Source organism: Apteryx mantelli, chromosome 1, assembly GCF_036417845.1.
Source record: "Apteryx mantelli isolate bAptMan1 chromosome 1, bAptMan1.hap1, whole genome shotgun sequence".
Lineage (NCBI taxonomy): Eukaryota > Metazoa > Chordata > Aves > Apterygiformes > Apterygidae > Apteryx > Apteryx mantelli.
In genome coordinates, this window is record NC_089978.1 from 135480604 (window position 1) to 135507302 (window position 26699).

The 26699-nt window shown below is 42.5% G+C and overlaps 1 protein-coding gene across 1 annotated transcript in view; it reads left to right on the forward strand.

Annotated features, from left to right (window-relative positions):
- Positions 1–8501: 8501 nt before the first annotated feature.
- The window catches only part of LOC106497244 (rap1 GTPase-activating protein 1), a 45113-nt gene continuing 26915 nt past the window's right edge, over positions 8502–26699 (forward strand). Inside the window, exons 1-5 of the mRNA XM_013958105.2 lie at positions 8502–8569; positions 9030–9065; positions 15199–15237; positions 15329–15520; positions 25897–26000. Coding sequence (XP_013813559.2) covers positions 9048–9065; positions 15199–15237; positions 15329–15520; positions 25897–26000 — 353 coding nt within the window. The 5' untranslated portion in view covers positions 8502–8569; positions 9030–9047. The remainder of the gene's footprint in view (positions 8570–9029; positions 9066–15198; positions 15238–15328; positions 15521–25896; positions 26001–26699) is intronic.

Sequence of the window (26699 nt, forward strand, 5' to 3'; positions counted from 1 at the left end):
GTCCTTTCACATTATTCTCTTTCAGTGCATTTGCTATGGGAGTAAGTCAGTACTAAGTTAGTGTTTATCAGATTTTTCCAATCTACCACTTTCTCTTCCTCCTCTGATCTGTACACATGGTGAATTCACATTACCCAGTTCACTGTCACCAGATAACTCTAATTATACTTACGTGGACTATAGAAATGAGCCTCCCTATGAAAATCCTCTCATTTCTAAAGGTCATCGCTGCAGGTCTGGGATTAGAAGCGCAGGGAGCACTGTGTGAGTGTACAGAGCTGCTCATGCTCCACCTATGGAGCTGCCAGTCTGGCCCCTTCCCCTAGGACCAGTCTTCTCTGCTTAAGAGCACAGCTGCTCCACAGGCTGGCTCCTCCATATTGACAATGATCTCTAGTTTCAAGTATGACAGCACCAACCTGCTCACTCTCCATTCATCTGCAGGTGGGGGCAGCGGAAGAGAAAGGGAGGGAGGGAGAGGGAGGACACTGCAACCTATGTGAATAATTGATAGTGCAAGGAAAGGAGAGCGTATGTGGGAGCAGCTGGGTTCCCTGCCTCCATCCGCTCACCAGCTGGGGATGAGAGATCATTGCTCAGGTAGGGGATGAACAGCTTAGTTGCTTTTATGCTCTTCTTGCCTGCAATACCAATATATTTTGCATCTAGAAGGAATCGGGGCAAAGACAGGTGGGGGAGGATTGATAGGGATCTTCTGTGCTGCTTGCTGGGCGTTGTGTAATGGATGGACCTTGGGGCAGTTTCAGCCTCAGCAGGGACAGCGGCTGTATGCTTTTTAAAAGACATTGTGCTGTACTGCGTTGTGCTATACTGCCTTGTGCAAAGAAACATTTAGAGAGAGAGAGAGAGTGTTGTGTGCAGATGGGGAGGGTGGATGTTCTTGTAGGAAATGAGACAAACTGGAGACCTGGAGGGGTGTGAAAGAGGGTCTGTCTAGACTCTAAGAAATCCCACCCTGATTCTGTCAACCTTTGGCATAAAATGATGACACCAAATAGAAGTGGGAGGTGCTGTTTGTGCACACTTAGTGCTATTTTAGAAGCTGTGTGCATACTTTTGTGGGAATAGCTGATGTGAAATCGTGCATGTTTCTGTTTGTGAGTGCATCTGTGAGCTTGTGATGATTGAGTGTAGTCTTGTAGTAATGCATAAAAAAGACAGTTTCTGCCCTGAAGAGTTTACCGTTGAAGGATATGTTGTGTTTATGTGGCAGTGTGTGGCTTCTGTAGAGCTTCTGATGTTCTTACAGTTGACTCAAATAGTTGATTAAAGTGCAGAGCTCAATTTTTGTGTTAGAGTAAATTGACACTTTTCCTATGTGAGCAAGAGAAAATGCTAATGCAGTTGTAAAAAAAAAAAAGTTTTTTTAAAAAAAGGGAAGATACATAGCAAAAGGTATAGGTAATAATTACTAAAATACATATGTTAACGTACCTGAAGGGATACATAGAAGAACAGGAACTTGTGTGCTAGTTCCTAAAACACACAATAACTATAAAAGGCATAATGATCCACACAAATATATACAAATATATGGATACTAATATGAAACTATAAATATGCAGAATTAATCATACAAGAATGCAAGTATCAATATGAACCAAGTCTACTTATTAATACAATTGAACATGTATATTAACTGATACTGTTGTACTATATATGAACAGTAGCAATTGTTAGCTTGATTATAAGTCAAGGAACAATTAGGGAAGAGGGGGTCTGTGATTTATGTATATGTGGAAGTGATTTATTCATATGATTATAAAAGTAGGCTGCTAGAAACAGTAATTAGGATATTTGATAATTGTTTGCTGTTTTGCTTGTGGATCTTGAGGGCTGTGTACACAAATGGAATTGCACAGTAGGTTAGGTAAAGTTACGAGATAGTTACATGAGAGCTGAGCCCGGGTCTGGTTTTATATGTGAATCTAGTAGGCACTTGTCCATAGTGGCAAGCTGATGGAGAATGGCAAAAGGACCAGGGCCTCTCTATATACTTTGCTTTTACTGTAAACAGGCTTATTATTGTGGCTGATAATGACCCTGGGATGGGGGAGGGCAGCAGTTACTACTGCCATCCCTCTCTAGCAGCAGAAGCTAATGTCTCTTCCTTCTGCCTAGATGCAGCAGAAGTAGCAGCTTGGCTCTCTGCCCTGGCCCAGTCACTTCCCTTTTCCTACTCAGAGGTTCAGGTGGATGAATAAGAACTGCTTGTACAGAGAGCAGCTGCTGTGTATGCAGTGTCCTGGAAGGGTGTGAGAGGCGCAGGGCTTCTAGGGAGGAGGGGACTGTACGGCAGAACCGATACCCCAGGATCAGATCTGCTGAAGAAAACAAGTAAACAAGAAGTGATGGAAACAGCTGCCCTCCCTTCAAGTTCCTAAAACCAGCAAGCTAATCCTTTCTTCTTTTATTCCAAGTTGTCCCCTACTTTGATTTCTTACAGTCTCTTTTCCCACCCACCCACACCTGAAACCCCCATGATACTGTTTGTCCCGGTCTTTTATAACTAGAATTTCTAGGAAGCATCAGAACAAAATTGCTGCACTCTTATCCCTAAGAGTTTGTTGTTACTGCTTTCTCTCTCTCCCATTTTTCTTTTTGCCCACCTATATCAATTATTTCATATTTTCTGTCGGTCTTTCTGCTTTCACTTCTCCTTAGTATCTCTTTCAAATTCTGAATTCTGAATTCTGTCTCTCATTCTTTGTTTCCTACTGTCCCTTGGTGAGTTAGAACAAACCAAGTGTGAGGCTTACTGTTTGTAGCTGCTGCCTTTACAGATCTTAATGTAGAGAGGTAACAATACCTCATCTTGTGGAATAAAATTGGGGATCGCAAAAGAAATGTATCTGGAAGATCTCTATGTTCTCATGTAAACACAACTATATGCATACACTTGCCATAGAGGATAGCGTTCTTACCCTCAGTTTTGTAAGGAATGACAATCTGTCCATGTATAAAAGCAAATACATGTGGTTAAAGGGTTTCTGGCCCTCAAAATTTGAGCTTCCCTAGAAAATAGGTAACATGTTAGAGCAGCCAGTTATGTTACAGGAGGGATGTTGTGCCAAATATATGTATTATTTGATGTATATCTGCCCCAAAGATCAAGGGCTAGTGGGCTTGTTATCCTCTTATTCTCCCCTTGAAGAGCATGAGAAGTTGTGGAGGACTGACATGATGCCCACTTGTCCTGGGGATAGATCTTACTCTACAGCAGAGTTGAATAAGGGGCCCCTCTGCTGTCCATCCTGGAGACTGTTTCTGTTACCCCCACTAACAGATCTGGAGTCAGCCTTCTGTGACTCTGCTGTCACAGCAGAGACCTCCTGCACGCTATTGCGTGTCCTGTGGGCCACCCAAGAAGGGGGAATGTGGGGGAATCAACCTTCCCTGGTGAGGAGAGAGAGCAGTAACTTCCCCATCCCTCAATGCCTCCTCTTGCTCCATCTGTCTACCTTCTCTCCTGTCTTTCTCTCTCTCATTATCTGTCTCCCCAGGAGCTTCCTTCCCATGCTGTTCAGGCCTGGTCCCGGCTGTGAGGAGCTCTTTGCAGTCTCTCTCATTTGAAGCATAGCTTGGGAAGGGGCGGGGGAGAGGGACTGATCTTTGTAGGGAGCAAGGAGAGAACCTGTGCCCTTCTCCATGCTGAGGCAGGAGGAGAGGAAGCACCCAAGGAGAAAATCTGGGAGCTGCCTTTAGTGGAGAAGTCCAGCATGTTTTCCCGAAAGCACAGATTCTGTGTTGGAGCCTACGGAGGGTATGTACTGGTATTGGACTGGCTGTCCATCAGGTGCATTGCACTGTGCATTTCCTCCCTTCAGCTTGGGGACAGGGTAGGGGAATGGCTTAAAATATTTCAAGGTGGAATGTGGCGGACGAATGGCATGGACTCAGGAGGGTTTGCGTCCTGAGACATTTATTATTTATTTCTGAGCATATTTAAAAAGTTAGCTGCTTCAGTGGTTTCACAGACACACTTTGCTAGACCAATCATCATGCAGATTATGTCACAGGTAGCCAATCATTACACTGATCACGCACGCAGCGGTCATGCCTTGTACCTTGCTACTTGTTTAGAAAAGCTGTCTTGCTCTTAACCTTGGTTCCCACTGGCTTCTGCTAGTTTATCTGTACTTTCTCAGGATGTATCATTCCCAGCTGCACCAGTGTCCTTGGGTATGTTTGTCTGAGGCTCCTGTTGCTTGCTACTTGCAACTTTCCACCAGTTTAACCCTGTCATGACCCTCCACAGTGGAATGCTGAAGTGAGTCTCTTTTGCCTGATGCAAGTCTTGTTGTAGGAGCAGGAAGAATAGCTCTTCCGGGATGTGTGAAAAGGAGGGGAGCTGAGAAGGTGGAAGGTGGTGGTCATGATCTAACCTGGAAAGTCCTGATCTAGCTTTGGAGTCAGCCCTGCTGTGAGCAGAGCATTGGACTAAAGACCTCCACAGGTCCCTTCCCACCCAAATCTTTCTGTGGTTCTAAGATGGTGAGTGGGAGAGAGGGTTGGCAGGGGTTCTAGTATTTCTGAAAGCAAATGGAGTAAGCAAAAGTTGCTTTCTCCTCTCTTCTCCCCCCAAACTTCTGGCTCACTGGAAGAAAACAAATTCTCTAATTAGGACTTCTTAGGAGGTAGAAGTAAGGATTTGTGGAGAGGGTCATTTCCCTCAGGAGTTCTCCTTTCTCCTGCCATGAAGGAGAGAACCCTGTTGTGGAGTACAAGATTAAGGGTAAGAACTGAGCTGATTTATCCAGGCTTTTTTGATACCTTTCCCATCTTTTTCATAGATACATGAAGGGACAGAGGAAATCCTGACCAAAGAGCAAGGACTGACCACAGCAGTTGGAGCAGTGGTTCTCAAGCTAGGGGAAGTAGCTCCCTAACAGTCAGAAAACAGGAGTGCTATTGAAAGTGAGATTTCTAACTTGAAGTCAGAGTCTATGAGCAGAAAAGTTTGGGGCAAGCCAAAAAAGAGCAGTGATTCATCTATAATAGTTACTTCCTTTTCCTAGTTCTGCCTTGCTAATTCCTTTTCTTGCCTTTTAGGAAACTGTATGACTTGGAGCAAAATAAAATGCCATAGTTTCTACACATACGGGTACTTACTAGAGTAAGGTCATTAGTATCATGTTTTTAGCTGTCTTCACTGAATACCTAAAAATCTTATTTGGTGGAGTAAGTCTAAGGGAGAAACATGGGAGTGAAATAGCAGAAACTGTTGCTCAAGGGAAGTGACTGCCCAGAAATGTTCCATACAAGCACTTCAGGCCTGTTTTTCTTGTTTCAAATCACCTTCAGATAGCCTTCAGTTCTTTTGAATTGGCTGTCCCTTCTAGTGAATGGTTCCAAGAATGTATCAGTGCCTCATTGCAAGAATTACTCATAAGGTTGGGACCCCAGCTATTATACTGACTGTAGTCCCACAACTAGTTGCAAGTCATGTAGTATTTTTTCTTCTACTGAAAGACTTCTAGGTTAGAAAAGGTTTTTATAATGGCCATATACCTGCTTCCCTGTGAACTTTCAGGAAAATAGTTACACAAGGATTTGGGACACTTGTCTCTTCAAAGTGCAACAAATCTCTGGAATACTTAGGAAAGATGAAAGGATTTATGAAACCTGTCAAAGTTAATTTTTAGTTTTCTCAGAACAAATTTTTGTAGAGTCTTTGCTATTGAACTGGTTCAGCTGTAAGCATCTAGGAATGACTTACAGAGCTGTGTGGAGATCACAGGACTGACATTGCTGGGGATGCTGCAGGACAGGAGTACAGGGCACTAACAGTGGAGATGTAGAGATCTGCAAGGGTTGCTTCTCTCACCGTTACAGAATTGAGAGTGGAGTCTTTAGGAACAGAAAGTGCCTGCTTTTAGTTAGGATACATGCTTAAAATGAATGCAGTGGTTGCTGAGAATAAAAACAATCTTTTAGTCTTTTCCATGGCCTCTACTTTCCCTAGCTGCCATTTCATAAAAATAAAGCATCAGCAAATATATTTTGACATATATATCTCCTTCTTCCAATCTGGAGAATTGTTTTTTTTTCAAAAGGATGGTATTCTGCTCTCTGAATGTGAGGTTTATGTATTATAATTACACGTTAGCTTTTGTTGGAGATTCAAGTGCAGACAACTCCAGAAGTTCAGAATACACAAATGACCTTTCAACCACCAAATTATGTGACTTTTTTGTTTTGTAAAAGATAAACTAAAATCTAAAACATTCTCCTGTCTTTTTAAAGTTCCTCTGCACATTACCAGCCTGGGATAATTACAGAATTGACAACATCTCTAAATGTGTAATGGGGCCAGTGATTTTGGCATCTACTCTAGTCCTTTTGGCAGGAGAACTATGCTAAGACTAAACAATAAGGAACAGTTGCTGCATGAAGACCTACAGTCAGTTCAAAGCACAGAGGTGAGTTTATGGCAAGAGGATGGGGCAGGACTGTCCACACTCACCTAAAGTAGGAGTTGCCAAATTTCCATGATACATATATGTATTTTGCTCTCTGCTGAATGATTCAAGATTCAAACCAGGGGCATGCAAAAGAAAAACACTATAGCATGCAGCAAGTCCCCAGGGCATCCAGTTGCACAAAAGACATATTGTTACACTTTTCTGGAAATGGCTATTTTCTGAAAAAGAGAGTTTATCAAATTAAGTTCTTTGCTTTTTAGGGTCCACAGAACAGAGCCTTCAGTTTTCTAAAACAAACAGTGAAAATCTTTCACATAAAGCCTTGGACATAAATTTGTCCTGTTTGTCCCAAACATGCTCCAACTAAGTGAATAAAACTAATAAATAAAGCAAGTGTTGGTATAACACTCGCACTCATTTATAAACACATTTGCTATTTAACTATTCCAGTATTTATTTCAGGCTGTTTAGACTGACTCATTCATCCTTCCTCCCATATGCATTATGTATTTAACCTTTAGATGTGTAACACCGATCTCTTTCACTTTAGTTTTAGAATAAAATTGTGGGATGGAAGTGTTATGTTAATCTCTGTAGAGAACAGCCCATATACCAGTTACGTGGTGCAGATGGGCTACCAAAATACATTGTGAATTATCAGAGAGTTGGTGGACATAGGGATTCTTGGAGCTTGTAATAAAGTGTAGTCTCATGATTATAGAAAATAGATTAGACTTCCATACAACAGAGAATGTAGCCATTGGTTTCAAATCATGGGCCTTCACCACTTACAGATACTGATCTCTTAGCATGGAGGCAGTAAGAGCCCTGCATATTTTATCTAACAGCTAGAGGATAACATCAAGCCTCCTATGTTAGAACTGATTTGAGGCATCCGGTTTTGAATGTGCTATACTCATGATTGCTTTACAAAGTGGGTAAGTTTTGTCTCTTACATTAGAAATCTGGACTTTGTTCCCCACCCTGCCTATTTATGATCCTTGCCTACATGACCTTAGCTGTGAAACGACATACTTGCAACCCAACTGTGACTTCTAGTAAAAATTGTGAATGGCATGGAGTTTTTCAACTCTCAGTGGGAGACCTGCAGCTAGCACTGATTGTGTCGCTATTGTAGTTTAATATATGTTTATTAAAGTACAGTACGTTGGTTGAGTTATTTTTTGTTTTCTGTGAAATTAAATGAGGGCTGCTGCTGTTTGTATACACACAACATGCTGTTTCACTAGTGGCCAAAATAATAATATATTTTCAACAGAAGATGTGCAGACAGAAGCCCATATAATATGCACACTGGCTTTATCAGCAGTGGTAACAAACTCATGCCTGATTCTCTCCTGCAGTATGTACCAGCTCTGTTCTAGCACAACGTCTGTTATGTTCCTGTCTTGGAGACTAATACCCAGGCTGTGGCAACTGAGTCTGTCCTTTAGGTTCTGATTTCAGTGACATTTCAGAACTTTTAGCTCTTTTAATACCGTTCAGTTTTGAGATGGGTGGAAATTTCGAGGAACTGGCAATTTGTAGTAGTATTTTGGCATTTGGACCTGATTTGAGAGTGGGTTGCATCACTATCTCCCTCACTGCTAGCGTTCCTCCCCATCTGGTGCCAGAGCTTCCTATGAGACCTGTCTTTCTTCTGCTGTAAATCTATGTTACAGTAGGAACTTGGTAGAAAAGATCATTTAGCACTTGAACAACAAGTGTGAGGAAAATAATGCATGTGAGCAGAGAGGAAGACCTAGGGGCCAGGAATTTTTTGGGGATATATCCAGGACATCCGCAGGTGGTAAGTGATCTGTGAACCATCCATATCTTCAGCTGGGTTGAGGTGATGGGAGTGACAGCTTCCTCATAGCCAAGAAATGATCTGGGGATAGAGTGAGTGAGCAGAAGACAGCAGAAGGCAGAAAAGGCACTGCAGGCAAGTGTTGGCATCTTGAGTTCTCCCAAGAGTTAAGTTTTTCTTCTCCCCTTCCCTCCACCCCCTTCTGCCTCTGTCTTACAGGAGGTCCGATGAGGGGGTCTGCTGCATCAGTGATGTTATAGACTCTCCGACCCAAGACATTCCATCTGCTCTCACTCCTGCTGTTCCCAACAAGGTAAATGCAGTTCACATTCCTTTGGTTCAGGGTAGGAATGTGCCTTCAACTGTTGTGCAGATCAGAAGTGAAGGAAGACAAGTTTGTGTGTGTGTATGTGTTATAGCTACTGTTACCGACTTCTGTGTGAGAGTCCTAAACTTGTTTGTGTAGTTCGTTCTTATATTATATTGTATCAAACCATTTTGGGGGTTTTGACCCATTCAAAGAGAAATTCCTGAGACATGCCCTATCAGGTTCCAGGTCAAGCTTTAACAAGGCAAGATGAAAATTTAGCTAGTTGTATTGACCATGCCATCAGTTGAGGAAGAGAGATTCCATCTTGCCTTCAGCAAGAAAATAGTTTCTGTGCCAAAACATAGAAGCTGTTGGCTCCATCAATATCTGGGTTACCACAGAAGATAGTGTTTGCTCCTGCAAATATTAAATTATTTTCCCTATTACCTTTCTTTCTTCACAGACTGTGGACTTATTTGAAATGATTGAAAAAATGCAGGTAAGGAGCAATTATTCTGTCAGACTCTGAGATCTCTTAATTTTTTGTAGCCAGTCAATCATCAGCTCCTATTCCAGGCTTGTCACTTCACCCCCAATATCCTTTACTTTGGGCTTGCAGCATATTTAGCTCTCCTAGGCCAAACCTCCAATACTCAGTCTTAAGTGGGTTTTCAAGAGCATTTCCCTATGTTCATTTTTCCAGCCAGCATGATGGAAGGAATAGACACAAATTCTTATGAGTCTGTCTGTTCTTTGCTGAAGTATGATTCTGAGAGAAAATTAAAGTTGCGTTAAGGTATATCTGGAGTGTTCTTCAAGAAATTGTATTACTACGGGGTAGTAAGCAGGTTTTAATGACAGATGATTAATAGGATGCTAGCATAACTGCGTTTAGCAAGGCCAAATAGTCTAATAAATGACTACTGTAGACCTAATCTTTAACTCTCACAAGTGGTCTGGCTTAATTGTTGTATGGAAATGCACACATGCAGTTTTATCTATTACGTGGTAAAATTAAAATAGAGAAAATTAGAAAAAAAACCCCTCCCCTACCAAAATAGGAGATATGTATATAATAATACTGTGTTATATATTTAACGAAAAAATAGTTAAAACTGTATTTTTCAGATGGCCTCTTCTCAGAGCATCCTTACATAGTGCCAATATTATTTTCTCTGACTGATGCATTTTCTTTAAAATGCTAGGGTTAGCTTTAACCTCTTCAAGGGAAATACATAACTCCTACCCTTTATTATAATTAAGAGTTACCTTTCTAAGAAAGTGTTAACTTCTTTTCTGGAATTTGGGTGGTCAAATTATGGATATGGAGCAAATGCAAGATTTGGGTGAGATCATAAAGGTGAGGAGGTGCAAGTTAGCAGCAAAATACTGCCTACAGATAGAGATATGAGACTGAGGTACTAGATTGCAGACTAGGAAGTATAAATAGGAGGAGGAGGGGCAGAAGGTATGTCTCCTTCAGTATATTCATGTATATCTATTGTCTATACTGACACCTGAACAATTGGGGTCTATTTTCAGTGCTATAGAATAAGGTACTTTATAAGAATGCCTGGGTTATTTAATTCTGTGCTAGAAAGTAAGCTTGAATGTACAGAGTTCCTTGCTCAGTTCAAGCACATATTGAAAGGTATGGTAATACTTTCTTGCAGGCCTTTTGAAATCTGTAGAAAAAAGGAGCACTAGCAGGTGTCTTTTAGTGGAAGAATGGTCTGCTGTAAGATTCTCAGTGTTTCTCAGCTCCCAGCTCACCATATGAAAACTGTGTTTCTCACTGTATTTAGACCTCTTGTGTTAGAGAGAGAGAGATAAATTTAAGAGAGGGAGCTGGTAAGAATTTCTGGCCCACAGACCACCTAATTTCACATCTATATTGGTTTCTTAATTGTCCATTGTTAAGACTATATGGTGTATGTCTAATTTAGCTTGTTTTGTCACCTGACTTGCACTAGGAAAAGTGGTAACTACTGCTTACACATGGTCAGCTTTTTTTTGAAGGAAGGGTAGAGGTGTTTTCCAGAGAAACGTTCCCTGCCCCAGATATATTTATTTATTATTTATTCTTTTTTGTTTGGTTTTTTTTTTTTGCTCTCCCTTTCCTTCCATTTGATTCCGACTCTCCTTTAGATTTATTGAATCATTCTTGAAAATTGAATTCGGGATTTTCATAAGCAATCAAGTGAGCAAAAGCACAGCAGGAGACTTGAACATTTCTCAAAATCCTGTAAAATAACAAAGACACAAGATAGAATTAGTTTTTGAGTATTTGCACAATCTTACTAGAGTATCATTGTTTGAATGAAAATTAACCTAGCTATTTCACATCATACATGATGAATTAATGGGTAAAGTTGTGTTCTCATTTTAAACTGAAACCATTCCATGAGACCTGAGAGTGAAACCTTTTTTCAAGCATAATAATCATTATTTGAAATAAATGTGCTCCATTGACTTCAATACATCTGTATGTATAGAACATAATAAATAAATCTGTTAAGGATACAGGAATAAATTGTTCCTAGATTGCTTTGCAGTGCAAATGGTTGAAAAGCAGGAGAAGAAAAACAAACAAACAACCCCCCCCCCCTTATTTCAGCCACTAAAATGGGATGTTAAGGTCTTCACATACTTGCATAGCCAATCCCTCTTCAAAATGCCTGCCTTCGTCTTTTATGATGTGACCTTCACTCCCTCTATTCTGCCATTAATGACAGTCTCAACATGTGTTCAGTCTTTTTCCTCACAATCATCTTCATATTTCCATCTCTTTCTATATACGAGTTATCTGTTTTGAACTAGTCACAGAATCCCAGAATAGCTGGGGTTGAAAGGAACCTCTGGAGATCATCTGGTCCAACCTTCCTGCTCAAGCAGGGACACACAGAGCGGGTTGCACTGGACTGTGTCCAGATGGCTTTTGAACATCTCCAAGGATGGAGACTCCACAACCTCTCTGGGCGAGCTGTTCCAGTACTCTGTCATACTCGCAGTACAAAAGGTTTTCCTTATATTCAGATGGAATTTCCTGTGGTTCAGTTTGTGCCCATTGCCTCTTGTCCTGTCACTGGGCACCATGGAGAAGAGTCTAGCTCTGTATTCCTTACGTTCTTCCTTCAGATATTTATACATATCACAGAATCACAGAATCACAGAATCGCTGAGGTTGGAAGGGACCTCTGGAGATCATCTAGTCCAACCCCCCTGCTCAAGCAGGGTCACCTAGAGCACATTGCACAGGATTGCATCCAGGCGCGTTTTGAATATCTCCAGAGAAGGAGACTCCACCACCTCTCTGGGCAACCTGTTCCAGTGCTCTGTCACCCTCACAGTGAAAAAGTTTTTCCTCATGTTCAGATGGAAGTGTCTGTGTTTCAGTTTGTGCCCATTTCCTCGCGTCCTGTTGCTCGGCACCACTGAAAAGAGTCTGGTCCCATCCTCTCGACACCCTCCCTTCAGATACTTGTACACATTGATAAGATCTCCTCTCAGCCTTCTCTTCTCCCCATACATATTGATAAGATCCCCCCTGAGTCTTCTCCAGGCTAAACAGTCTTAGCTCTCTTAGCCTTTTCTTATATGAGAGATGCTCTAGTTCCTTAATCATCTTAGTGGCCCTCTGCTGGACTCACTCCAGTAGCTCCGTATGTCTCTTGTACTGTAGAGCCCAGAACTGGACGCAGTACTCCAGATGCGGTCTCTCCAGTGCTGAGTAGAGGAGACGGATCACCTCCTTTGACCTGCTGGCAATGCTCTTCCTAATGCAACCCAGTATACCACTGGCCTTCTTAAAGGGCAGCTCACCCTCCTCACCTTCCCAGCCTGTCCTTCCTAAAGAGCCTGTACCATTCATTGCAGCATTCCAGTTGTGTGAACTGTCCCACCATGTCTCCATGATCCCAGTGAGATCATAGCCCTGTAACTGCACACAGACTTCTGATTCCTACTGTTTGTTCTCCATGCCGTATACATTAGTGTACAGGCACCTCAGAAAGGCAACCCAGCATGCTGTCTTCCTAGAATAGGCATGAGGGCTTTCCCTATGAAAGTGGTCCCATAGGCACTTCCTTATTTACTTGCATACACTTCACTTCAGCCCTGTTTTGTTGATCAAGAGGTCCCTTCTGCTTACATCACCCCAGACTGTTTGGTTGCCAGCCCTGTCCACTACTTCTTTACTTGACCATTGGTCATTCGCTCTCACCCCTGTTATTCCTGTTGGCAAAGATACTTTTTCTCATTTTGTCAGGTGGATCCTATCTCTACCAAGCTGTTTTTGGTCCTTGAAAAGGATCCCATGGTTTTAGAAACTAAAACTCTGTTGTCATCACCAACTGTGCAACCAATTATTGACCCGCAGGATCCATCTAGTCCTCCTCAGATCCATCTAGTCCTCCTCAGACCCTTCCCCCTCACCATCAGAATCGAGGAGAACACCACCTGGACCCCCATGCCCTTGATCATTACCCCCAGAGTGATGTAGTCACATTTGATACTTTCCAGGTCTCCCCTGGCAGTACTGTTAATGCCCAAATGGAAGAGCAGCAGGGGGCAATAGTTTGAGCCAGACAAACTTTGGCAGCCTCTCCACAACATCATGTATGCAAGCCCCTGGCAAGCAGCACGCTTCCCAAGATAGCAGGTCAGGTCAGCAGATCTGGGCCTCGGTCCCTTGCAGCAGGGAGTCTCCCACTACTAACACTTACAACTTCCTCCTGGTGCTTGTGGGTGGCTGAGGCTTAGCTGGCACAGGTGCTCCATTTGAGAATGTTCCCAGCTCCTTGTCAGCTGCAAGAGGAGTGAAACTATTCTGAAGTTTCAAGTCTTCTGATAGTGCAGGAGCCCTTCTCCTCATACCAGAAGGCACCAGCTTCCAGCCTTCACCATCATTGGAGTTTCCATTTTTTTAAGGCCCTCCTTAATCAGGGTTTGGCTGGAAAAAAGGTCCCAACAACCTCCCATCAGGGGCAACTGACAGAGCTTGTTAGCAGCTGCTAGAGCTTCTCAGGAGAAGTTAAGGCCTCCTGCGGCTGTCCTTACCTGGCTTTCCTTACCTGTCAGCAGCAGGCCCCCTCTAGTTCCTCAGAGGGTTTCCAGGAATACCCCAACAATCTCCAGCAAAATCCCCAGAAGATCTAAGCAGGGCCTAGAAACTGCTGCACAAACTGCTGCAACCATTGCTATCTGTTACCTGCGCTCTGGGAGCAATACTCTGGGCCTGCCTTTTATATAGGCGTCTCCCTAGCACTAAGCTAAAAGGGTGCTTGACTGTCCCTAATCCTGTCAAAGCACTACTCTTTCCATGTTGAGGTCCTTTCTGAAAGGATCTTCTCTGATGTGTAGAAATAAACTGATTAACACTGGAAGTGAAGCTATGCCATAAATGCCATCTGTGTTATCATATGATTGTTATTACTCATTGGACCCCACTGTGTGTCTGGACACCTTTCTGTCTGCCATGCGTTCTTTCATCCTGCTCAGACCAAGTGGTTCCCCTGTACAGGACCCTGGGGATATCAGATTCCAAGTTTGATGCTGTCTCCATTAACCTACCTACCTAGGGAGATGGTGAAGGAAAGTCCTTTGTTACAAAAAGAGTTGCAAACCAAACTAGAAGGGTGTCTCAACAGACAGGTGAGACTGCTGTAGTTGATGCCTCTCCCTTTTGGGGAATTACAGTGATCATCAACCAGTCGTTTTGTCCATACTTTGAAACCACTTCAACAACTTATGCTGTCCCCTGCAGTCCCAGTTACCCTCAAAAATAAAGCTTTGGACTATATGGCCAGGCTGCATTAGATCTTTGCTAGTATCTTGAGCCTCACTCCAGAGGAGGGGTTGGTAGGTATAGGCCCACATCCTCCATTTTCACAGAATCACAGAATCGCTGAGGTTGGAAGGGACCTCTGGAGATCATCTAGTCCAACACCCCTGCTCAAGCAGGGTCACCTAGAGCACATTGCACAGGATTGCATCCAGGCGCATTTTGAATATCTCCAGAGAAGGAGACTCCACAACTTCAGACTGACAGAGTAGCTAGTGCACTATGTGGTCATGGGAACAGAGCTAATGGGACATTAAATTGGAATAAATGGCTCAGGTATTCCTCCTAATCTTGCAAAAATGCCTTAGCACTGCTCAGTTGTACACCATAGGTCTAGCTTTAGGATGACACATCCTTGATCTGACTGTAAATATAGTACTATTTCTACCATCCTACTGTCATCTCTCTCTGTAAACTATTCCCCTGTGCAGAAGAACAGCAGCAGTCTAACATTATGTGGAAGGAAGGGAGAGAGGTTATCACTCCTCACACAATTTAATTTGCACATTCATACCTGCAGTTTGGCCACCTATCTCATTTTGCATGCCTATATTTTGTGTAGTTTTGAGGAAGAAGGTGGGTGAAATCTGGCTTCCAAGTTTATTGTTCTGAAACTTCTGTATTGTAATGCTGGGACGTGGGAAGTGGAGTCTAATCTATAATCCTAAAGTAAAACTCTAAAGACAGGCTAAGGCTGAAGCCCTAGCTGGGGACACAGCTTGGGTTATCATGGGAGCATAGCATTTAAAAGATTTCCCACATTTCTGCTAATGGTCCCTTATGATTTCAGACAGAAGAGGAGTATATTCCTTACCCCAGCATTCATGAGGTGAGTTATTACTGCTCTTCTCTGGTTTTCCCTTGGGCTTTATTGGCCTTTCAAGTTAAGAGAACATCATGGTCTCTGTCCTTCTGAATAGGTGTTACAGAAAGGGTGGCCATATCCTCTCATTATCTTACCCCAGTTTGGGGGCTACTGGATTGAAGGGACGAACCACAGCCTCTCCAGCTTGAATCCAACTCTGTCTGACATGCCATTTCCCTGGAGTGGTAAAGTGAAGCTGGAGAGCGACCCTACAGCCAAGCTGTACCGCAAGCATTTCCTGGGGAAGGTAAGGGTGACCTTCAGAGCCTTCTCTGCCCACCCAGCCTCGAGGCTGAAATGTACCTCAAGCTCTTCCTGATGGATTTAGAAATAACTGCAAAGCCACTCCGTCTCATTTCCTCCCACGGTGGTCTGAATTAATGTAAATAAGATACATTCTACCACATGGCCATTAGTATGTTAAGTTGGTCTTGTCCCCTTGTGACCTGTGTGTAGTTCTGTGCATTAACAGGAGAGAAACATTTGTCTTAGAAAAAGCTTATATTCAGTTAAGAGTCTCTCTTGAGGCTTGTGGACTGATACCAACTTTGGGATCATGAAGGGGAAAAAGTGTAATAACATTGGAAATGGATATGCTATTATTTTTTAGAGGGACTGAGATCATAACCTTTGGCACGAATGGCGCAGAGCCCTCAGTAGTGAGCAAAATGGTTCATTTTTGTCACTGTAGATAAGTAGCAAGCATGGTGACCAGGCAGTTCTGGTCACCAGAGAATGTCTATGAGAGAAATAGAGAATGGGGTGTATAGGAGTTTGGTTTAGGTAAGTTTGATGCTAAGTGTTTCCTGACTTAAAAAATTCCAGTTTGACAGATAGGGAAACAGAGCTTGGCCTCAGAAGGTGGACATTTGTCCATCTGCCCATCTGCATTGGCCTTTTTAGGGAAATAGTTGTTTCCCAGATTGACTCTTGAGATCATAGTAACCATCAAGAACACTTGAGAACAAAAACCACAATCTATTCTGAGACTCAGTTCATGGCATAAGGAGATAAAAAATCCTGGTGGATGCACTCGTGCTGTGGCTTATTCAGTGAACTATCTCTGCAACTGCTTGAAAAGCTAAAAACCAGGAAGAGCTGGAGTTTTGGGCAGCTGTGCTGGAGACCTGTTTGGCAGTAGTCAAATTTGTCTGAATGATCTTGTGTAGTATGTAACACTAGAAACAGACCAATGTTAGTATTGTTTATCATTTAGTAAATATTAAGTACCTTTTCCAGAGGCTTCCTCTCAGGACTGACAGATCTGCTGTACAGCCTGTTAATAGACATTGGTTCTGGGACATTCTGGAAGCCTTCAATATGCCAACTGTAATTATTTCTCTGTCATGGTAAATTTAGGGTTGAGCCTGAAGGTTTCTAGAGGTAGCTACACGCGAGGTAAATTGGGATATGATTTTTGGTCTGATTTTAGGATTCACTGCTGACCTGATATCATCATTGCTCCTTCCAAGTGAAGATCCAGGACTTTCCTTTCCATCAGACTCTATAGTTTGCAAAGTGCCCTGATGAAGAGTACTAAATAACTAACAGTACAACCATCAGTGGTTCAGTACTACAGAAGAACTCCTTTCTCCTCCTGTATTCTTCCTTTTCTACAGTGGTGAACAAAACATTCTTCATTCATTCTTCAAACATAAATTAACCAATGTAGGCTCAGAAATCTTAATGCAAATGTAACACTGCTTTTTGGGAACACCTTACCAGAATTCTCCTCACCCCCTTCAAAATATCAAGTCCATTAGGTCCTCTGTTATCACAGACTCTTTTGAGTTAAATGACAATATCGGATATAGATAGGTATTTTTGGTGTAAGCAGACACCATTTGTTGCACAAAGAATGTTGAGACAAGCTTCACATGCACAAAGATTTATTTGTGGGGTCTGTAGCTGATGGCATACGTTGACTCTAACAGTAGAAGATACTTATGCTGCTAATAGTGCTGATTGGCATACATTTTGATCAAGAGCAGGTGTTGAATGCTGACTGATCATTAGCTTTATGCATGCATATTACTGGGTAATGCTTACTGGCCATTTAATGACTTCATTATTCAGTAAGTCTTGTTTTCCCTCTAATTTAAACTAAAAACTGAAAACAAGGGATAAAAATGAGGGAGGGGGTGGAAGGGGTCATTCTCACACCAGGATCAATTCCTCTCTGTAGGAATCCTGATAGAAGAACAATATTACAGAATAGCAGAATAGTTGGGGTTGGAAAGGATGTCTGGAAATCAGCTGGTCCAACACTCCTGCTCAAGCAGGGTCAGCTAGAGCAGGTTGCCCAGGATAGTGTCCAGTCAGGTTTTGAATATCTCTGAGGTTGGAGACTCCACAGCCTCTCTGGGCAATCTGTTCCAGTGTTCAACCACCCTCACAGTGAAAAAATGTTTTCTTATGATCAGATGGAATTTTCTGTATTTCACTTTGTGCCCACTGCCTCTTGTCCTGCCACTGGGCACTGCTGAGAAGAGTCTCCCCATCACAGAGAGAGTGGGGTTTGCAGGTGCAAGACATGAGTACAACAGTACAAAAACAGCAGCACAGGGACAAGGGTAACCATAGTAACTTTGGAAAAACCCTGCCACAGCAGTTTGGGTGGAAGGTTACAGAGGTAAATGTGAAAGGCAAATTATAGAATTGCAAATGGAAGGCCCTTAACATTACAGAGGTTAAGGCACTGTGCAACGTAAGGTACATTGAATGTCCACTGAAGTAAGCAGAAATGAAACTCACCATGCTAAGTCTGACTTTTGCCTATTCTACAAAGAAATCACTAAGTCATTATTAAGTTATGTTCTGTAGCTCTGAACAGAAGGCAGTTTGTCGCTCAGTGTTTGTAGGGAAGAATATTACATAGCATCTGTGTATGGGAAAGAAATGGCAATATTCAAGAAAGTGATCAGGAGAAGTCAGCATGGCTTCACCAAGGGGAAATGATGCTTAACCAATCTGATAGCCTTCTATGATGGAATGACTGGCTGGACAGATGAGGGGAGAGCAGTGGATGTTGTCTACCTTGACTTCAGCAAGGCTTTTGACACTGTCTCCCATAACATCCTCATAGGCAAGTTCAGGAAGTGCAGACTAGATGAGCAGACAGTGAGGTGGCTTGAGAACTGGCTGAATGGCAGAGCTCAGAGGGTTGTGATCAGTGGCACAGAGTCTAGTTGGAGGCCTGTAGCTAGCGGTGTCCCCCAGGGGTCAGTCCTGGGTCCAGTCTTGTTCAACTTCTTCCTCAATGACCTGAATGAAGGGACAGAGTTCACCCTCAGCAAGTTTACTGACGATACAAAACTGGGAGGAGTGGCTGAGACACCAGAAGGCTGTGCTGCCATTCAGAGGGGCCTGGACAGGCTGGAGAGTTGGGCGGAGAGGAACCTCATGAAGTTCAACAAAGGCAAGTGCAGGGTTCTGCACCTAGGGAGGAATAAGCCCCTGCACCAGTGCAGGCTGGGGACTAACCTGCTGGAAAGCAGCTCCCTGGAGAAGGACCTGGGAGTGCTGGTGGACACCAAGTTAAGCATGAGGCAGCAATGTGCCTTGTGGCCAAGAAGGCCAATGGTATCCTGGGGTGCATCAGGAAGAGTGTTGCCAGCAGGTGGAGGGAGGGGATTCTCCCCCTCTCCTCAGCCCTGGTGAGGCCACATCTGGAGTGCTGTGTCCAGTTCTGGGCTCCCCAGTACAAGAGGGATGTGGCACTACTGGAGCAAGTCCAGCAAAGGGCTACAAAGATGATGAAGGGACTGGAGCATCTCTCTTATGAGGAAAGACTGAGAGAGCTGGGCCTGTTTAGCCTGGAGAAGAGAAGGCTAAGAGGAGATCTTATCAATGCGTACCAATATCTGAAGGGAGGGTGTCAAGAGGTTGGGTCCAGACTCTTTTCAGTGGTGCCCAGTGACAGGACGCGAGGCAACGGGCACAAACTGAAACACAGACAATTCCATCTGAACATGAGGAAAAACTTTTTCACTGTGAGGGTGACAGAGCACTGGAACAGGTTTCCCAGAGAGGTGGTGGAGTCTCCTTCTCTGGAGATATTCACAACCCGCCTGGATGCAATCCTGTACAATGTGCTCTGGGTGACCCTGCTTGAGCAGGGGTGTTGGACTAGATGATCTCCAGAGGTCCCTTCCAACCTCAGTGATTCTGTGATTTTTACTTGAGAAATACAAGAAACTGAAAAAGAAGTAGACCAAACTTTTTGGCAGGAAGTGGTGTTAATCTTAATTGAAATGAATATGTATCTGTGTCTCATTAAACATATAAGTCAGTGAGCAAGCCTGTACCACAAAAGAACAAAGTGAACAGGACTCCTGTCTCCATCACAGAAAACACTATCAGATGTCACGGGTATGAAAGGTTGCAAATGCTTGCTGAAACGGACTTGGACTGTGGAAGCTCTTTATGTAAACGTGGCAGTATGCATGGCTTAAAGGCTTAGGTAAGCAAAGAGTTCACAGCTTTTCCACAAGGAAATTATTTCTTCAGTTCAAATTTGGAGAGACCGGTGATTTTGATGCTGTGCCACCTGGATTCTCTTCTTGCTGAAAACTTGTGAAGGTTATTTCAGAAAGGTAAAAAAAGAGCTCTTGCATGTTCTGAATAACTGTGGTCATTTCTTAGTCTGAGAAAAGAGTCCATAAGCATGATATGATGGGAGAGGCACAGCAAGTTGTTTAGAGAATATCCTTTAAGTGAATGGAGAGATTAGAGTGTAGCTGGTATTACAAAATTAAAACAATAGTCTATATGCATATTTTTGTTGTGGGTATGCATATGCTAAGTCACTCAAACCCAGACAATTCTTTTGACCCTTTTTACAGAACACCTTACAGCAGACCTTACAAAACAAAAAAATATGTGCTAAGACATACAAGCCATTACTCAGTTCCTTTCCTCTGTTTCATGGTCTATGTTTGGTTTTATGATGATTACACGGTAAGATTCATTTTGCCTGTAGGAGGAAGACTGTAACAGCTTATGTGTTATACTGTGGAAAATATTAACTGCATAAGTTGTCTTCAGAAGGCTATAGTAGAGAGAAGTAGCCTGAAGTAAGAAAAGTTTTAATAATGGTACACATTGGAAATGCCAGTTAAAGAATCTTAGGGTGCAGTTTCATAAAGACTTGAAGCTGGCACTGCTGATGAAGGAAGAAATCCCTGCCTTACCTTTGCAAGTGGTCATGTATTTCTCCATTATGCTGTGCCTTCTTTGAGCTAGTTAAAGTACTTCTGCAGTGCTGTGAACTGTATTGGGGAACTAAATCAGACTAAAACTGTCCAATAAAATAATGGCAAGAAACTGCATCTTAAGTTATTAGTGGGAAATTCTGGCTTAACCTAGGAGAAAAAGGTGGAAACTATTTGATATACTGAAGCACTCAAAGGGCATTTTTATTAAATAGGTATAATTTTAATGATGTCTTTTGTTATTTTAAAGTTTCGTTTCATTACTGCAAGTCTATGCTTTCAGTAAACATGTTCTCTGACTTGCCAAGACTGCGGGTCTTCTCATATTTAGGATCATTTTTTTCTGGCATGCAAATGCGTGTGTTTAGGAGCCTGTTACTGTTTTCCTGTCATGACAAGCTGACATCAGCCCAAGATTCTTTTTTTTCAGTTTTCTCCAAGCAGAGATGCAGGGAAGGCCTGAACGGAGACAACCTTATCAGGTATTATTTTGGTACCAGCCCTGCCTTAGTGGTTCTGTGTTCTGCAGTTGCCAGCAATGACATTAGTTTCTAGGTCCTTGTTGTCATTTGACTGGCAAACAACACCTTACACTCTTCCAGTAAGACATCTTGCTGGAATAATGATGCTGCCTAAGCAGTACTGTAAGTTTATTAGGTATCTATCACTGTTGATATGTTTGGAGGTTCAGGTATATTTGTCTTCCTGTTTGTCTTCACATAATCATTTGGTCACCTACCAGGTGACCAGAGGTTACTGAGTTTTTTCCAAGTTGATTGTTTTTTGTTTTTAATTCTCTTGAAGGAAGAGAATGAGCTAATGAACCCATTTTGAATCCTATAAAGATCTTTTGATGTTCCCTGGCTTCATATGCTCCTATTGCCAAAAGAAGTGATGAAACTTACCAGGTTCCATGGGGGAGACCTCTTTTACTTTTGTCTGGTTTGTTCATCTCTGGTGCAATTGCTGCTACTGAGTAGTCAAAATAATTCTATTTCATCAACGCTTTGTTCAAAAACAAGCAACTAAGAATATGGCTGATACCTTAATAACTTTATAACTTTGCAAGCGAATTGTCAGCACTCCTGGCCTCTTCTCTCAATTGATTCTCTTGGCCTCATGAAACATATCTAGTTGCTTTTGACAGAGATCCATCTGACATCCAGAACTCCGTTTCAGACTACCTTAGATGTTGCACAAACTGTTTCTATGACTCTGACCAACATTGTCATCTTGCCTTCAGGGTATCTTCTCACCACTGAGTTGCAATCTTCCATATAAACTATTTAGACTTGTGATGGTTCATCTCTATTTAACACTGACAGACAGAGATAAATGCTGTTGTATGTTGAAGGACTCTGCCTTCTGCTCCCTCTGTGTTTTCACAGAGGAAGAAAATCATAGGAGGAAGAAAAAGTCATAAGGAGGAAATTACAGTTTTTTTCATACTTACGATTACACAGATCTCAGTTTATAACCCAGGCTTACACTCAGGATAAACCTAGGCAGCCAGAGTAGCTTGAAAGGTGACAAAATTTCAATTATTTTAAGCCTCCATTAATTCTGGTGTCTGGTCCCCTGGTAAAGATTGCACCCCTTTATGCAGCTCTGTCTGGCTGTGGCCAGCCACAGATCTGACACAGCCCGGTCTCCACAGCAACTAAGATTCCAGTAAGTCAGACCTGCTGGAATCTGGCTCAGAAGTCTCATTGAGAGGCATTCTGTTTTGTGGTCTTTGCAGCTCAGTGTGACTTTCAGCTGCAACTAACTTCAGACTTTGGCTCCTGTTCCTTTTTTCTGCCTTCTAGTTCTGACTTTTATTTGCATTTTTCCATCTTTTCATGATGGAGCCTGTCTTGGGCATCTACCTTAGCATATGGATGGCTTTGGTTTATGGGCTTCCTTGGTTTCAGACTTTAACCTGGTCATTGAGCATGCTCTGTTTTGCTCCTTGCATTTATGTATTCCTCAACTGCTCTAGCTTTCTACCCTTGGTCACTCTGACTACTGCATCTGATTCTTGTTCACATCACAAATATTTATTAGTATCCCTGAAGTAATGCTCAGAAGAAATACATCATAGTATGCCTGAAGTCATACTCAGGAGAAAGAAACCATTTTCTCTGCCTTTGTGTCTTCCTTTGCTTTTGGCTGTTCTTCCCCTGTAGAGATAGGTTCAGTCACTACCACTGACTTGTGTGACAGATCACACTGGATTTCTGTGATTTGGACGCTGCAGCTAGAGTCAGTTTGCCCATTTGCTGCTCTGTACTTACACCTTGTCTTTTTCAGTACCCACTTCTTGAGCCTGCTTCAGCAGAAGATAGACTATGCTAGCACTGGAGCCATAGAACTTTTTTCCTGTAAGTCAGTAGCAGGGAGGGTCTTGGTGTCCTTTTTCTATATCAAAGAGGAAAGCAGGACATTGATATCTCTTATACTTAAAAATGTTCAATAGCTTCACCTTCACATCCAAGTTCGGGGTAGTGGCTGAAGTCTTAGGTATTCCTTTTCTTTTCCAAAGAAGGGATTGCTTTATTTCTCTTTACTTCAAGATGCCTACTTCCATGTAGATATCAGAGCATTTCACTAGTCCTATCTTTGTTTCACAGCAGTTCAGAAGTACTACTAATACAAAAATTTGTTTAGAATTTTCCACATCCAAAAGAGATTTTACCAATAAGCTGGGAGAGATTGCAAGATGCCTGAGACACAACAGACCTTCTACTGTATTTTCTAGGCAAAAGGCTGAGAAATGAACTCTTAGAACGCTAGTTGTCCGCCTGTTGCACAGCAACTCTTCTTGATCAAATGACACAATGCTTCCATTCAGTCCTTATTATTAATTAATTGTGTCCAGAGTATTCCTTTCACAGAACAGATTCTAGATCATGCAAGTTCTGACTGTGCAACTGGACACTCAGCTTACTGCCCCAGTGCATACCACTTCCATGTCATGTGCAAGCATGCGTTTATACAATGCTTCCTATGATGCTTCCTCTGCGTCTTGTGATCCTAGTTACAGACTGCAGCTTTTCTGGCCATCTTCTTAGGTTGCGGATGACTCTTTGTCTTGGATTTGAGATGGCTCTTATGCGGATGGTAGAACAACCCATTCAATATTTGCAGGAGAATGGTGTTTTATTTCCCTCTTACAAGTAATTTACCATGACAAACACTTTGTGTCTAGGCTGGGAAGCTCATTCCTTCAGCCATACAGCATAAAACCACTGGTGTGCATCAGAACAGAATCTAAGCAATATGAGATATACACAGACTATTTTGTTTATACTTTTCAAGTCAACAGATGATAGACAACACTAGCATTAGGAAGTATATCAGCAAACAAGATGGCATTTGATATTGTTCTCTATGAAAGAGTTGACGAGTGGAATTTGGGAATCAAGTTCCCCATTAAGGTGTATGCAGCTTATCTCCTGGGAGTTTTTAATATCTCAGTGAGTGGACAGGGTTTCTTTTTCTAACAGAACCACAAGTGGGAAATCCAGCTGGATATCTTTAGGTATGTGGAGGAATGGTTAAGCGAGAGAGGGCATGATCTGATTGGGATGAGCAATCCCGTTCTCAGGGTAAGGGAAGGAATGTAGGCCAAGGCGAGTGAGCCTTGCAGCGGCCGAGTGAGCCTTGCAGCGGCCTTGGGCACTACAAAAGAAGGTATTCACAAAACTGGTAAACAAGTCTGGACGGAACTAGGTTCCATAAATGTCGACGGAGCGTGGACAGCAGCCTTGCACCAATCATATATCCGCTTTATGCGCGTGGACAGAAACTGTAACCAATCATGTAACTATTGCTAGCGCATGCGTATTGCTTGTCAATATGTATACTTTGTGTAAGCTCTAATAAGGGGAAAACGACCATACTCATATTGAGACTCATCGTTACTCCGGGTCCGTCCCCCCACTCCGACAAGGTACATCATCTGGGATTTGGAACATCCCAAAATTTCTCTGCAAAAGATACCAAAAGAAAGCCTTGATTTTCTGTTCTGTGCTGAGGATCTCTGTGGATACATTCCTGATTCCATGGTCAGCAGATTGCAATATGGCTTTCTTCTGATTTTCATGGTTCCAAGGCATAAGAAGGCACTGATAATTCTGCCTATTGTAGTGTAGCTGAGATGATTTTGCTTTCAGGATTCTACTGGTTTGTGTGGTTGCAGGACTTTTGTTTTTGTTTTTGCTTTACTGAGAAGGACTCTTACCCCCACCTCTCATCATTGCTAACTCAGAAGTACAATACCAATCTCATTCTATTCTATTTCCTGGATTGGAGGCTAAAAATTGGAATGTACTAGCGCCCCTTAAAAGATGTTCTCATTAGCAGCAACAGATTAAGATACGAATCTAATCTAATCCAAAGAGAATCAGGTCCCCTGCATGACATTCTCATTGATCTGTCTCTCCTGCTCATACATCAATCCCAATAACTCTGGACTATTTGCTGATGACAGAAGAGTTCATTCTCTCCTCTTTGTTCAGTCAGTCTATATAGCAGCCAACTCCATTCATGAACTGTCCATAAAGTGTTTTTTCTGATGATAATTACCTCTGCTAGGAAGATGGGAGAGATCTAAATCTTTCTGGATGATTCCACCCATGCAGTGTTCTCTTTGTGCTTGAAGTTTCCCTTCATATCTGATGTGAAAAGGCTATATTTGTTGAGATAATCAGGCTATTGGAGCCCCCTGTGGCTGTATACCTCGGAGAGATCTATGGCCGCAGCCACTTCCACACAGAGACTGTCAAGTGTTTGCATCATGGCTCATTATTTGGCTGAAGAGGCAGAATGGCTCTCTATGTTGGAGGCACACAACACTGAAGTTCAAGGCACTGCTGAGAACAGTCTTCATCTGCAAAACAGTTTCCTGGAGCTCTGGCTGTATCCTTCCCAAGATGTGGGTGCTCTTAGAGATCAACCATAAGTGATATTGCATTTGGTATAATTATCCTGCCAGTACTGTTCATATAGAAAATTTCCATGACCATTTGAATGTGCTAGAGATCACTGCTTAGTCATACAGAGTGTGAATAAATGCAGGGACAGTCCCTCAAATTTAAGAAGAAAAGTTATTTACAAGAAACTGGAGTTATTTAAAATGTGTTGTGGAATGTTGTTGATGAAAACATCCTGCTTCCTTCTCAGGAGCCCTTCTAATAGTCTACAGCTGAGAAGGAGCTCAACTGACAGGGGGTGGACTTTGCATCATGTACTTATATGTTGATTGCCAAGGTGACTGTGAGACAGCATATTAATGTTCTCAAGCATGCCATTGCTAGTTAAAGAAAAAAAATAAACTAATCTTGAGTGATAGTTTGTATGCAAAAAATCTGGTGAACTTCTCTGGGAAGTGCGTTGGGAATAATCTGCTTTGACTTCCTGTTTTCAGGAGCACCAGAACTTTTACTCCAGTGACACATCTTTGGGCTACCTGGTACTTTCTGTGAAATATGAACAGACTGAAAAACAGGAAAACCTACGCCTGTTGCTGAGGTAACAATGCCTGTTGCTGAAGTGTTTGGTACTGTGCTGTGTCTCTCATCTTACCAGGAACTCCCTTCCCATAGATATGAGTATGAATTTCATGAGTCTTTATCCTAGGGAGGACTGCAAAGTAACCTTTAAGCCTTCTTTTCTTGCCTTCCCTTCTGAGCATCTCTCAGCAGTTTCCTTCAGAAAGCTGAAGTGGTGTTTTCAGGCACATCTTCAGAGTTCCTGTGAGAAAAATATCTGTTCTTTCCTCAAAAAGGAACTTTTTATCTTCATTCTGTTTACTTAGAGACATGTGAGTACTCTCTAGGAGAAGATGCATTCCCTGGTAGAGGGCAGCCTAGCTCAGGCCTAACTTTGTACTTTGTACTTGAGACTAAGGCTCACCTGACAGTGAGCTGGAACATTAATTAGCTTTCCAAGACAGCCTGCAAAATACCATTACCTTTGGGGGTCCCACCCCCAACCTCTGAGGGTTCCACAGAGGGCCATTACCCAGAGAGAGATGCTGAATAAGCTAGAGGAAGAGCAGAGATGGTCTTGTGTGCGTGATAGGCATGTTACAGAAAAGCTTTTTAGCACACTGTTAGCTGGATGCACTTCCAGTAGGCAATATGCTACTTAAAGCAACTGAATCTCTCATCCAGGATTGGCAGAAAACTTCGGGTTGCATAGGAGTCAGCTGCAAGAGAATCACTGGTG